Here is a 15,416-nt window from a genome sequence, read left to right on the forward strand (position 1 = left end):
TGTGTTTAACCACCAGATCCTTACCCCACAGCGACCACCTGTACGAGGAGAACTCCCAAAGGAGAGAAGGGAGATGGTACACTAAATCTCCTGTTCGCCATTTTGACAGGGTCTTGTGGAGTGTTAAATTTTTATATATATGTAATTTCCATAGCACAATGAAAATAAAAAAGCACAAACACTAAACAAGAAAGCCTCAAAGCAACCTAGAGGCAAAAGGAGGAATTTTTATTCCCTTTCACAGGTGCAGAGACTGGGAGTCTGCCTCCACCCTGCCTTAAGAGGCTGCTCCACCACCTGCAAGGTATAACTGCATCACTGTAGTCACTAATACAGCAGAATACACACGGATGATATAGACAGTTGTTCCCAGCAGCATCCTGATTAAAGCAGCTAAAAGAACTTTACGGTGATTTTTCTAATCACAGTAAATACAATACAAGAAATCCAGTGACATTCATTGCCTTTCATCAGTTATTTTTTCATAATTTATTTGTTTGGTGATGCGTAAGACTAGACCTGAAAGAATAATACTTGTTGGATGCTGTTAAATCTTCTGTACTTGCCAGAGTTACTTCTGGTGAGTAGAATTTTTGTAAATTTGTTTCCAATTAGTCTACACAACAAATGCTGCTTATGCCCAGCTGAACTCAGCTTCCTGGAAAATGTCCCTAACAAATGGCCATCCGATTAGTCCCCGTCAGGAGGAACATACTGTATCTGAATAAGAAGGCCAGGAGAAAAACAAATGGCAACAAACAGCACTACGCACACCGCTAGGATGCAAAGAAAGAACAGTAGCGTACCTTTGCTCATTTGAGGCACAAATTCAAAAGAGTGGAAGAAAATCCAGCTTATCTTCCAAAGTCTTTATTGCCTTTTCTCAGGTCCATGACTTACACCACGCATCATTTTTCTGGAACCTAAGTGAAGTTTTCTGGTGCTCTGAACAAGTGATTTCCAACACAGAAAATACCTGGATTCTAGCCCTATTTCATGCTCTCTTTCTGAATTCTGTCACAAAGTAACTGATGACTTCAATCACACTGCAGCACTGATTTCCTCCCCTGGATCAATACAAAACATTTCTTGATTAGGTTTTTGGTGCTAGGAAGAATCTCATCACTATCAATCTTACTGATTGGCACCTAAAGTACTAGTGTATGAAGATCCCTAGATTTATTTTTAAACAAAAGTTTCCACGCGTCCATACAGACTGAACTCCAAACAATTCATACTGCCAGATAGCTCACAAAAAACAGGGGAAAGAAAGAACAGGAGACAGAAGAGCTGTGAAGGGGGAGGGAGTAAGAACCCAAGGGGGGTACTGAAGGCAAAGAGGATGTTGGGTAGGCTCAGAAGCAGTGCAGACTGCTGAGAGCACACCTGCAAGAATATTTTGCTTAAATAGACAGCCCATAGGCTTGAAAATACAATCGAAGATTCAGCAGACATACACTCTAAGACAGCAAGTATGTCACTTGCTGTTCTCTATTTCAGCAAGAAGACTTTACCTCAAAGTGTATATTGAAATCTAACCCGTAAGACTATTTTAAAATGTAATTTGAATGTTGCAAGTCCTACCTCTGGACACAGGTATTTATTTGTCATATTTATATAGCAACTTCATCCTCAAGCTTCCTAAAGCATTTAACAATCATGTATTTGCAGTACTGTGCAAATACCACCACTGCTAGGGTGGCTTCCATAATAACCAGAGCACAGGATATCGCTCAGTAATTAAAAAAAGGAGCCTGTGGTCAGGTCAAGACAACAACCGGGTCAGGCAGTGTTCAGTCTTTAAAAAGAGAAGTTAAGCACCACAGTAATATGCCTTATAAATCATATACTTGCTCCTGCAGTTGCACTGCTTGAGAGAACAGATGTATGAATTCCCCAAATCACACGTATTTTGGCTGAATTCAAACAGTAATGACAACCTAACACTGCTATCATCTCTCTCATTCGCTCAAGTAGCACAGAACTGTGTGTTGAATCCAGGGACCCCAAGTCTGCTGGTGATCTCAGTGCGTCTCAATACAGTGCTTTGGGCTGAAATTTGTTTCCATTTCTTTCCGAAAAGCCAGGCTACTACCCATGCCAAATACGTTAAAAAATCACGAAGGCTGAAAAGTCAGGCACCAAAAAGCCTGCGCAACATTAATTTGGGTAAGCATTATGGTACAGTCCGGTTCCCCCTGATTGCATTCAAGGACCTTACCCACATTCTACACTTCTGCAGGAAAACCAAATTCTGCAGATAAACCATTTCACTACACAGTTCCAAATAGCTCCCAGAACTGGTTCAGCTTGTGCACTGAATAAGCCAGGAGAGCTGATGAAAAACTCAGCATATGATTAATTAAGACTATTACCATGCAGATTCACAAGCAGGGTGAACTGGAAGTGTTTAGAAAGGCTTGATTTTGGCATTTCCCCATTTTCTGTCTGTCTTTGCAGTCTCAATAGATCCATTGTAGCTGATCTGCGTATATGTTTGTGACCTATATATGTGTTATATGTTTGTAAGATGTTTGCTCTATCTGCACTGAGCTACCTTATGTGCCTAACCTCAGTGTGATTCAGGAAAACCAAAGTTAGAAGCACAAACTCCTTATATAGTAAAGGGAGAAAAACAAGCGCCTCCCGGAAGAACTGATTTAATAGACCTAGGATGATGACCTAAAGTGGATGTGGTGGAAACCTCCTTAAAGCAGCAAGTTTTTCCTACTTATTCTAAATATATATCTTTTTCCCCTCTGCAGTGCCAAAGGTCTGCTTTATTCACACAGATTTAATCGACACAAAGAAATGAAAGAAACAGATGGCTAGAGGCCAGCGTTCAAGCAGGTCTGGTTGTGTAAAACAGTGCACACTTCCAATGTGTACATGAGGAAGCGGTGTGCGTGAAAGGGAGATGAACAGGGATTCATCTGGAAAAAAGAAAACACGATGGATATCATACAGGAAGTTTATAATGGGCAATTAAGACCGAGTCCTCAGGACTGAGTGACACTGGTCACACGTGCGGCCAAAAAACCCACACTGTTAAGAATAGTTGCAGTCAGCCTGCGTTAGCCAGGAGGCAGTTTGAGAACATATGGCAAAACAAATGATTCAATGCAATCTGCTCATTCTGCTGCTTCCCCCAAATATTGCTGTACTAACATCCTCTGCTTTTTGCCTTATTACATAGTGTTACTATTTAAGAGCATGGAAAACACCTGTAAGGATGACGGACCTTCAGAATTACTAGCAGGATACGCTGCTGTGGAGATTCTCATACTGTTTCCATAGATCAGCTTGAGATGTTTTCACGTATCTTGCTCCGTACTCGTGCAAGAGAAAGGAAGGGAAAGCTAGCAGGCTTGTCCTGCTTGCTTCTTTTTCTTTCTCCCAGGCAAAAAAGGATGCATTCTCCCAGTGCATCTCTGGATGCACACCGAACATCCCAGCTCCTAGCCAGCACCACTGTCCTTAACTTCTCTGAGGGTCACAACAAGCAGAAGTTTTACCATTTAAACACCTAGTCACATCCTTCAATTTCCTAAACCATCTACCTTCAGGCCTATAATCTCCTGAGATAAAAATCTCAGTAAACAATGGAAGGTTTGGGCTTTTTACATTGAAAACTTTTTTCCTTTTATAGATGTGGTTGTACAAATAAATAAGCCAGCACACTAGCAAGCAGTGACGTCTGAGACATCGATGTCACCACAACTCATCCGTCTATCACAAGTCTTACCATGTTTATTATTTTAAGAGCCACAGATTTCCCCCAGAATCAGACCGTACTGACTATAAAAAACTCTAGTCCGTTGTTTTTTAAAATGAAGATCTATCTCTTATTGGCAGAGGGAAGATGTTTGAACACTTGAACCTTAAAAACTGAGAGAGCAGGAAGTAAAAAACATATTCTAAGGTTTTCATTTGGGTTTGTTCTGTAAAGCTCAGGATTTAGAAGCAAATCTAACCATTTCTGGGGTTCTTAACTACATGTACTCAGGCTGACAAGACTGCTCTCAGTTGCACTGAGGTTCTTTTCCTGGTTCTGCCAGTAACCTGCTGTGTAACCTTGCGTTATTCTCTCTTCTCTGTGCTCTTCCTTCTTTTTTCTATCTTCCTTGTCATTGTTTGGGGCACTATAATCCTGACCCTTTGAAGCTCTAAACATGTACCTTGACACGTTGTCAGTAGTCCACTAAAATGTATGGGACTACTCACAGAGAACATTTACACACATAGTAGTATAATATATAAAATAATATATATACATTTTACAATGGCGTTTAGTGTATGTATGAAAACACACCAAAACAACTGAAAGCTAGTTATTTATCTGTATCTATTACAACCGAACACTATTCCTTTCTTTGGACATTTCCCTTGCCAGCTCCCATTCTGTTTGTTATCTAGAGAGATTCATCTTATGGGGTACACTACCATATCACAGTGCAGCTCCAAGTTTAGGTCTCCTTTATTAGTGTGAAGTCGCACGTAGCCCTTCTTCTTCACGTATTTGTATCTCACAACATCTTCTTCAATAGCAGCTGTATCAAAGCAAAAGACAATAATTAGCTCTCTGGAAGCTTACTCATTGATCTTTAGAAATCATCAGAAAACAAATTGCTAGATTCTACTGTCTGACCTCTTCCCCTGGGGTACTGGGTCTTCAGGGATCGTACTCTGCAATTCACAGAATCATAGAATTGTTTAGGTTGGAAAAGACCTTTCATAGAATCATAGAATCATTAAGGTTGGAAAAGACCTCTAAGATCATCGTGTCCAACCGTCATAGTTTAAGGTCATCAAGTTCAACCGTTAACCTAGCACTGCCAAGTCCACCACTAAACCATGTCCCTAAGCGCCTCATCTACACGTCTTTTAAATACCTCCAGGGATGGTGACTCCACCACTTCCCTGGGCAGCCTGTTACAAGGCTTGACGACTCTTTCAGTAAAAAAATTTTTCCTAATATCCAATCTAAACCTCCCTTGGCGCAACTTGAGGCCATTTCCTCTCATCCTATCGCTGTTACTTGGGAGAAGAGACCAACACCCACCTCGCTACAACCTCCTTTCAGGTAGTTGTAGAGAGCGATGAGGTCTCCCCTCAGCCTCCTCTTCTCCAGGCTAAACAACCCCAGCCGCTCCTCGTAAGACTTGTTCTCCAGACCCTTCACCAGCTTCGTTGCCCTTCTCTGGACACGCTCCAGCACCTCAATGTCCTTCTTGCAGTGAGGGGCCCAAAACTGAACACAGTATTCGAGGTGCGGCCTCACCAGTGCCGAGTACGGGGGCATGATCCCCTCCTTACTCCTGCTGGCCACACTATTCCTAATACAGGCCAGGATGCCGTTGGCCTTCTTGGCCACCTGGGCACACTGCCAGCTCATGTTCAACCAGCACCCCCAGGTCCTTTTCCTCTGGGCAGCTTTCCAGCCACTCTTCCCCAAGCCTGTAGCGTTGCCTGGGGTTGTTGTGGCCCAAGTGCAGGACCCGGCACTTGGCCTTGTTGAACCTCATACAGTTGGCCTCAGCCCATCGATCCAGCCTGTCCAGGTCCCTCTGCAGAGCCTTCCTACCCTCCAGCAGATCAACACTCCTGCCCAACTTGGTGTCATCTGCAAACTTACTGAGGGAGCACTCGATCCCCTCATCCAGATCGTTGATAAAGATATTGAACAAGACCGGCTCCAAAACTGAGCCCTGGGGAACACAGCTCGTGACCGGCCGCCAACTGGATTTAACTCCATTCACCACAACTCTCTGAGCTTGGCCGTCCAGCCAGTTTGTTACCCAGCGAAGAGTACACCCATCCAAGCCATGAGCAGCCAGTTTCTCCTGGTAAACACTGTGGGAAACGGTGTCAAAGGCGTTACTAAAGTGTAGGTAGACCACATCCACAACCTTCCCCTCATCCACTAAGTGGGTCACCTTGTCACAGAGAAGGAGATCGGGTTAGTCAAGCAGGACCTGCCTTTCATAAACCCATGCTGACTGGGCCTGGTCACCTGGTTGTCCTGTACGTGCCACGTGATGGCACTCAAGATGATCTGCTCCACAACCTTCCCTGTCACTAAGGTCAGACTGACAGGCCTGTAGTTCCCCAGATCCTCCTTCCATCCCTTCTTGTAGACAGGCGTCACGTTTGCTAATCACCAGTCAACTGGGACCTCTCCGGTTAGCCAGGACTGCTGACAAATGATTGAAAGTGGCTTGGTGAGCACTTCCGCCATCTCCCTCAGCACCCTTGGGTGGATCCCATCTGGCCCCATGGTCTTGTGTGTGTCTAAGTGGTGTAGCAGGTCACTAACCATTTCCTCTGGGATTATGGGGGCTTCATTCTGCTCCCTGTCCCTGTCTTCCAGCTCAGGGGGCTGGGTGCCAGAGAACAACTGGTCTTGCTACTAAAGACTGAGGCAAAGAAGGCATTAAGTACCTCACCCTTTTCTTCATCCTTTGTCACTATGTTTCCCCCCGCATCCAACAAAGAATGGAGATTCTCCTTAGCCCTCCTTTTGTTGCTAATGTATTTATAGAAACATTTTTTATTGTCTTTTATGGCAGTAGCCAGATTAAGTTCTAGATGGGCTTTGGCCCTTCTAATTTTCTCCCTGCATAACCTCACGACATCCTTGTAGATTCATCTATGATAACCTCACATTAATCTCTGTGCAAAACACTTTCCATTATAGAAAACCACCAACTCCTCGAGAGCCAACAATATCATCTATATTTTTAAGTCACAGAAGCATTCAGTATTACAAACTATAATTTTCAAGTAATTTCTACCAATCACAAACGTTACTTTGAAACCAAATTGTTTTTTGTCAAACTTAGAAGCCAAGCAGGTAGTCATCAGTCAACCACAAATTGCTGACATATGAGGATCTACCCAGTTCTGAAAACAAATGAAGCTAAGTTACTGGAAACATTACTGGAAAGTCAAACCAAAGGATCAATCTAGGATGTTTCCACTTCCATTTTGTCAAAATGTCCAGTTAGTCAGATATTTTCAACACTCAAAGATTCACCTGCAAATCACTGTAATCCACCAAGTAAAGGAACTGAACTTGGTAAAGGTAGTTTTAGCAATGTATTCAATCTTTGCCTAAGTGTATAACATACTTCTAAATTTTAGTGCCAAAAGCCAGACCTTTCTCTTCAACTGGGAATACTAATTGCTCACCTATTTAATCAATATTCAAATTAAATAAATTCTATACATTTGTGTTTAGGCTGGAGAATGAAAGGAAAACTTTATTGTACTAAAATGCATTTTGTGTACCCTTGAAGAGCAGTAAATTAAAAGTTGTCACCACAAAATTTGCTGTCATTCTAACCAATACCCGGTTAGGCCAAAAAGGTGGTAAAGATTTTGTATGCTATTTGAGGAGAGATTATACTTCATTCCTAACTTACATCAGTGGATATCCCATTTTGTAGTCCCTGGGCATAGAGGCATACCTCATTGATTTCAGTTCAACATAAGTAACTGCCATTCAAAGCCAAAGCTAATTCATAACTGCTCCATTATTTTCAGAATGAGCTCACTGGAAAGTAAGGATATATCTGCTCAGGGAATACATTTCCATGACATCATTATGACCAATTATCAATGCATTCCTTCAGTCCTCATAAATGTATGTGTGCTAGGGAGCACACTTTAAAACTGGAAAGTAAATAAACAGCTTGTAGCTAGGTATTCTGGTACCTGCTTCGTGGGTAGTTTCAGGCACCATTGCAGTGGAGGTGAAGGAAGCACTTACTGCTCCAGTGGAATAGTGAGCCTGTTCGCAGAGGAAAAAGCAAGAGAAAAAGACATTAGATCTTGGAATTTATCTACTAAAGATACTGTATAAGCACCAGAAACACAGAAATGTCATCCTTCTGAAGGCAGACTTTCCGCTCTAGCTCCTATAGAAAGAAACAAATGCACGATGCAGCAATAATTCTCCATCTGTTACCCATAACATTTGCTCTGATTAAACTCTAGTTAAGGCTGCCCTGAGCTGAGCCGAAGGGGCTTATTGCTTCCACTACAGTTTAATACATCATTATGCAAAGATTCTATTATCAGAATTTATTTGTATGTCCATAGGTGGAGATATGAAGGGAGTACTGCTGGCAAGACATCTGTAAAACTCTCCAACGTTGCTGAGTAAGTGGAAGGAAAATCCAGTGAACCATAGAGATACTGTGGTGGAAAGCAAACCACCCCCCCTCCCACACACAGCCCTTCTGCGTGCAGAGGCACTGTCCCATGGTTCCCCATGTCTATTTTGAGCTTTGTAATTCTCCTGCAGAAAGGAAACGTGAACGTCACACATGGATTTTGTAGTAAATTACGAAGATCTAATAAACCCGGAGATATATTTAGTGACTCTGGGGCAACGCCTGTAAAGAATACGGGTCAGGCCAATGCTCTACCCATAAGGTTACACTGCATCCTATGCAAGTTTATAGTTATGCCCATCCACATCATTAGCTGACATTCTGACTCTCCAACGTGTAGTGCTCATTGTTGGCTCTCACCTCTTTTTTTTCTCCCTGCATCTTTCGTTTCCTTTCACTTTTCTTTCTTTTGTTTTCATACACTACGATGCCCTGAAAAAGGGGCAAATGTGATCCTACTCCTTGGTCACTCCCTAATCTGTCACTAAGCCTCCTCATTAAAAGCCACATGCTGCACTGCTATTCGTTTTCGTGTAAGTGTAATCAAAGCACGAAGACACACACATCCCAGAATTATTAAAGGAAAGAAGAATACTCTGTCTTGCCCATTTCAAACAGCCTTTGATGTAGGAAATCTAGATGCAGATGAATTGTTTCTCTTGACAACTATGAACACACAGTAACATGCACCTGGAAGAACATCCTTTAAAATACTCCACTAAAAATTCTGCATTCCAGTGGAAAAAAATGGAGAAGCAGCTGTGGATCATTTATATATTTGCCTACACCAGAAATGATTCACTTGCACTGCCCTTAAGGTGTGTTCTCTCTGCCAGTAACTGCAGGAAGCAATGATAAACAACTTCAAAGCAAGAGATTACAACCTGGGAAGAAAGGTTCAGCCAACATATACATCATAACCACATCATAAAGATTATTCCTTCTTATTGTGCTCCATTTCTAAAATGTTTAGGTTCATTTACAATGATTTAACAAAAAGAAACTCACTGACACATACCATGTATTTCTAAGGAATCCCAGTATGATTCTCATTCTCATCTATGACAAATTTCCATGTAACAGAAAACAGGAGGAGTAGTGTCTGTTTATACTGCAATATGGCCTCTAAGCTGAAAAACATCTACTACCATTCTTGAAGAAGTCAATCAGTGCCAAACTACAAATTAAGTCAACTTACTGCATTCAGCTTATCCACCTTCTTCTTTTCAGGAGCCTTCATAGTAGCTGCTAGAATATCATCGCCTTTGAATTCCTTGTAAAGCTCCAGTAAAGTCTCTCGGGTCTCTGTATTTGTATTTTTCAAATAGTAAGATGGATCTAATTTTGCTTTTTCTTCATCTAGATAAGACAAAGTTAAATCATTCAGAGTTAAAAGAGAAATTCTGTTTTGTTCTCCTTCGGTTTATTACATATCTAGTTACACAAAAATATTCCAGATATTATTTCTTTTTTTTTTAATAAAAAGGCCTAGTAACTATATTTATTCCTGCAGAAACAGTAACAAATAGCAATGCATAACACTAACGACAGTGTAACTTGAAATACAGGACAATAAAGGCCAATATGATGAAGTATAACAAATTAAAAAAACAACTTCAAATCAACTACTGCAAAAATTTCTCTGAAGCCACTAGAAATTATCTAAGCTCATGCAAGTCTTGCAAAATTTTTATAGAACAATAAAAGACAAGATACAGTTGGGTACAAGATAAACTTCTGTCCTTTGTCTCCTCACTGAATGGCCAGGCCTGTGATGCAAAAATCCCAAGATCAGATCTTTAATGTGATACCAGAGGGAAGAGCCTGGTGGACTGGACTGGAGAATTTGATTTTTTTTTTTTTAATTTAATTTTTGTATTTTTACAAGTTTCACTTGTTCTCTGTCTTGGTATGCCAAGATATTTGCTGGATATTAAATATTCCATCTGTGAGATAATACCCATTTATTTTTATCGGGTAAATAGAGAGAGAGATGCTTGCTTGCAGAACTAGTAGCTTTAAAAAAAAAAAAAAAAAAAAAAAAAAAGAGAGACGAGCATAATAAGACCCAGAAAAACACACCATGCTTAGAATCAGCAACTAGACCTCATTAGAAACAGTTCTAAAGGAAACCACAAGGGCAGAGAATTTTTTTCTTTCAGCAATTTAATATTAGCAGATATTACTAAGCATTTAGCTATCAAAAAATCACAAAAGAACTGAGAAGCAAATTCCTTAGATATCTAGAAAGAAAAGAAAAAGCATTTTATTTTTATTATTAAAATAATTTTGGGACTATTTTAGAAAAATCTATATCAGTCTTTAACTTGGAAGATGTCCACTGTTATCCAGACAGAAGGATGGGCAATACGTTGTTGATACACATGAAAGAGAGCCTAGCAGACAGGTATGAGAAGATGCAGGTTCCCTTGTTTAGTTCCGGTACAAGGCTAATGGACTTTTTGGCAAATTATTTTTCCTCCTCTTCTCTTCTCTCTCATCTACTTACTTTAAAGGATATGGAAAGCTTTCCATGTTTGCACAGCACTCAATAGAGACAGTTAATGATTTCTCAAAGAATCATTTCTTTGCTTTAAAATTTGTTAACACCTTTTGATGCGAAAGGGACAGTTTCAACAAGTTATTCATGTTTCCAAGAAGCTTTCAAAGTAACCACTAGCCACTGAGGGATGTCCATCCAGAAAACTGTCAATTCCATAACATCGTCTTTAGAATTTGCATATTTGGGTTGGTGTTTTCCCAGCCTACCTTCAATTCATCCTTACCTGGATCAATTACTTTTATGTTGTTCTTAACATGAAAGAAGTTCGAGACATTGAACTTATCCAGGTTTGTTGGATCCTGAAAATAATAATTAAAAAAAGAAGTATCAGAGAGCTTGGTAGGCACCCATTCCACGCAACAGTTTGAAGGGCAGACACCACCATAATAAACAAATAGGGAGAGACAGCATAACTTCCATACTCCCCAAACCACAGAAAGATGAAAAAAATATAAAGCAATCAACCCCAACCCCAATCAGCAATGAGCCTGTTCACAGCAGCCTCCTTAGGGATTTGGAATTCAGTCCCAATCATAATATCACACATATTTTGCCTACAGAAGTTACTAACAGAACTAAGCTGAGTCTACCCTATCCAGTGAGAAGAAAGAACAAGGAGCTGCGATCCCCTGATTCTTTCCTTCGTTCTGTGGTTTGGTCTAAGATCTCTGCAAATTCACATTAGCATCTCCTTCTATTTATAACAGCGTGCCCGATTTGCACACGCTCTGTGAACTTTTGTAATCCATTTCAAAACACAAATAAACCTTAGAGCGAGTCTTTGCAGTCAGAACTGTTTTGATTGGGTTTTTTTAACTAGCGAAATCTGTGCTTACAGAATTACATTTAAAAATAAAAAATAATAATTAAAAAAAAGCAACAAAAAGTGGTATTATGAAAACTCTATTGAGTGACCACTCAAGGAAAGCAGCAATAATACACAGTCCATTAACTATGAGCCTTTATACTATCTCTAGGCAACTTTCTGCATAACTTTGACCTTTTGTTGGAGAGAGTGAGACAAGGAATGCCTATTGGTGATCTAGGTTACATTATACTATTATTAAACAGTCCTTAATCCTCTTTTTACAATGACTTCAAGGTTTTCTCCTCAAGCTCCTCTGCAGCACAGAAAGGTCAAAACTTAAGCCCAGGACACCCAGTCATTTCTGGAAATTCTATCTTACAGAAAACAATTCAAAATCTAAAATACCAAAATCTTAATAATATGCAATAGTTTCAAGTTCAGGATAAAAATAATGCAACATATTATGCAAAGAACTACGACACTGACATGAATAGTATTATCCCAAATAAACTGAATAAAGCTTCTCAGACCACCACTGTTGGTAAGAAGTTCTGACAATTCCATCTCTGCTGAAAGCAATGATTAATACAAACAGAGCTGGTAACTCCACCACTTATTAAATGATCTAATTATGCCTTTGTTCATCCCTGAAATGGTACGCTTCCACCAAAGAGCGCATTTTTAGTTTTACTGCTGGTAGTAAAACCAAAACACATTCATGAAATCAAGCTGTGTGATTCTGCATCCTAATGATGACCTCCTGGCTTTCTGCTGTCCCCTTTCCCAACCACTATATAACCATTTTCTATTGTTTCCTGCCCCATCATACCCCTCCGACAGATCTTCATCAAGACATGGACTGCCAAAAAAATTAGGTATTTTATCTTTAAGATCTTGCATTAGAAACAGATAATCTTTGAATAAAACTACTAAGGAATAGGAAATTTGGACCTGTTTTTTAACCATTTTTGTATCCTCTGACACCGACACTCAGGTGTATTTATTATTTATTACCTCACATACATATTTATGTATGTATGAATAGAGATAATTTCAGCCTTGCTCTCTGACAGTCAACAAGATGCATGGATAAAGCCTGGAGAAAGAGCTCAGTGTGTTTCCAAAAGACACAGGTTGCCTCCTCCCAAATACTCTTCAGTAATCATGAGCTGCAGCTTTCCCAGACAGAAATCATCGCCTCGCACGTAAATATACCACCTCGAAATGTGGGGGAAGTGAGACTGCTGACCTTTGCCAGGAAAGGAAAAAAAATAATATGTGTATTAATATTAATAGAGACAAATGGATTTATAGCAATCCACATGTCTGCCGTTCATAGCAAAGCTGAAGGGCAGGACCGACTCCTGAAACCGACTTTTCATGGACAGGCGGGAGGGCAGGAGACAGCAGTAAAGATGAACCAGAAAACACCTTCACTATATTCCTCTAAATAAAGCTTCTTGATCTACTGATTTATTGATTGTTTAAAAATAAATAAAAGGACATCACAACTGCCAGTGCCTTACGAAACCAAGTGTTTTGTGCTCAGGGTACCACGAATCAGATTAGTTCAAACTGTTTCACAGCCGCAGTTCATTCAAACGTTTACCTGACTTAACTAGCCTAATTGCAGGTGTTGAGCAACTCCCGCAAAAATGTTTACAGCCTCCTCCCCTGCAAGGGATTTCGCAGGGCTCTCCAAACCGCCGCTAACCTCCCCATAGGCAACACATCCATTATGATATGAAGGACAGCAGAGGCCACATGGCAGCTCCCTCTCCTTGCAGACCAGAGCCGTCCATCAACCCCAAACCCCAGAACTGAGACCAAGGTCCTCCACACAAGGTCCTTCATCACATTCAAGTGGGCCATTTGTTCAAATGGAAACCTCGACAAAGGTTTGATCTACAGAGTTGACCCTTGTGTTCCTGATTCTGCAAAGCAGGAGTCTCACCACGCATCGAGAAGGCAGACAACCCACGCGCCTACTCCAAAACCAGTTTCCATCTGTCAGTGGAAAAAAAATGGTTCCTCAAGTTGAAATTTGAGTGTCATCTTACACAGGACATCTAGGACAAGTGGTTGACATATTGTTTCCTCCATCTAAAATACAGCATCATGATACAGTAGGAGAAGTTTGATTAAAATTAGACAAACACACATACTAAGTGTGACAGTACTGTGGTGAATATTAAGTTAAACACAAGACACCATTTGCTTCTACAATCCCCAAGTGCAGAAACACATCTGACCAGCCCAACCTGTGCTGCAGAAGACACAAACCATTTCCTTACTGATGGTACCGAGTCCTACAACACAAGATACGCATTTTTTTTTTAAAAAAGGTCTATGTAAACTTTAAAAGTGCACACAGTCTTTAGACATATCACTTCAGGAAGAAAACTGTCTAAACACTAATAACTAGTCTGCCAAGTTCCTCTCATTGCATCCATGACAGTTACTGGGCACAGAATCAGAGCAGTCCCACCAAGACACCGCAGGGACGGCAGACGGACGAACCCGCATCATCAAAGCCTTCAGCTCTAATGAATTAACGGCCTCTCCTGGTCAGAGAAAGGCTGGACTCACGGGGGTGCTCCCAATCCTGTTAAGATTAAGGCCTAGAGCCCAAAGGCCTAAAGAAATAAGTTCTGTGTAAGCACACAGAAACCAGAAAGGAAGATGAACCATGAAGAGTCAATTGGCTTACTTTTGTTTGTCTTAGCATGTTTAAAAATATGTATTCAAATTACCATGAGTAGCAGTCTCAGGGTTTTTCTTATTAAGGTTACAAACCATAAACTTTAGTTTAGCAAATTACTAGCACGGATACAGACTTCAAAGGGTTGCTAACTATCATGACTATTAAAAATCTCATATTTGATTGTTTTCCTGAAAGCTGAGCTCTCAAAACAATTAATCTCAAGTTTTATTCCATGTTGGTTTTTCCTTCATTTTCCGGTTTCACCTACTTAGAGAAACAGCTTAAACTCCGTTAATCTTAAGCACCATACACACAACCCCCCAAAAAAGCAGGTTAAAACCAGCGCAGTTTTAGACCGTGTGATTTCTTTGAGGCTTGATTCCTCTCCCTCCATTTGATCGGCCATGCTGCATCCCCAATCATCTTCAGGACTGTTACCTTCATACGTCCCATACCACGTCCCAACGTGTCACTTCTTTACCAGCCACTTTGCACGTGCATTGGTGCAGGATTCGCCCCCAAAGAGCCCTCACCCACAACCGCGAGGAAATCTGCTCTGACCTTCTGTCACACGAAGAGCAAACAAGAAACAGCTGAGGAGTGAAATATCAATTAACAGTGTGCAGCTCAGCCACCTCCAACTTAGCTCATTAGTTATGCTTCCTGCCATAAATGCCAATGGTGTTTAACAGCTTGTCGGGGACCGTGTCTTGTCCATGGCTGATTAGGTTGTACAGAAACAATAAAATTGACATAAGGAAGCACATAACAATATGAGCCGTTGTTTTCCTTTAACGGCAGCAAACCTGTTTGCATTCTATCCAGACTTTTTTTTTTTTTTGGTCTATTTATTTCTCCCAGGACCCCCCCCTCCATTTCTGTGGTGCAAAGCAGATGCATTCGTTAGCATGCATCTTCCAGGAAGGCTCTCAGCAGGCTGCCTTCAGAGGACTCTGCCTGTTACCACTGGCACAACGGGGTTGGGGGGGTTATTGCAATTCTTCCGGCGAGGAGGAACAGCCCACCTCTGCCTCTGCTTTACCTGCAAGCACTGCTGTCGAGCAGAGCCACACTTCTCACTAACTCCCCTCCCCTGCCGGCAATAGCTTCTAAGAGTTTCCAGAGCAGGAATAATTTCTGCTGTATCTTCACAAATTTGAGAGC

General features: G+C 41.0%; 1 protein-coding gene across 3 annotated transcripts in view; it reads right to left on the reverse strand.

Moving 5' to 3' along the window:
• Positions 1-15,416, reverse strand: part of PPIL2 (peptidylprolyl isomerase like 2) — a 75,260-nt gene that overhangs the window by 35,170 nt on the left and 24,674 nt on the right. For all 3 annotated transcript variants that reach the window (XR_012676496.1, XM_075167980.1, XM_075167981.1), the window contains 4 exons: positions 10,964-11,039; positions 9,376-9,536; positions 7,717-7,792; positions 4,444-4,550 (listed from right to left, as the gene is read on the reverse strand). Coding sequence is in view for 2 of the 3 variants with exons in the window: in XM_075167980.1 (XP_075024081.1) it covers positions 4,444-4,550; positions 7,717-7,792; positions 9,376-9,536; positions 10,964-11,039 (420 nt within the window). In the remaining variant the exon portion in view is untranslated. The remainder of the gene's footprint in view (positions 1-4,443; positions 4,551-7,716; positions 7,793-9,375; positions 9,537-10,963; positions 11,040-15,416) is intronic.

This window comes from Calonectris borealis, chromosome 18, assembly GCF_964195595.1.
Source record: "Calonectris borealis chromosome 18, bCalBor7.hap1.2, whole genome shotgun sequence".
Classification (NCBI taxonomy): domain Eukaryota; kingdom Metazoa; phylum Chordata; class Aves; order Procellariiformes; family Procellariidae; genus Calonectris; species Calonectris borealis.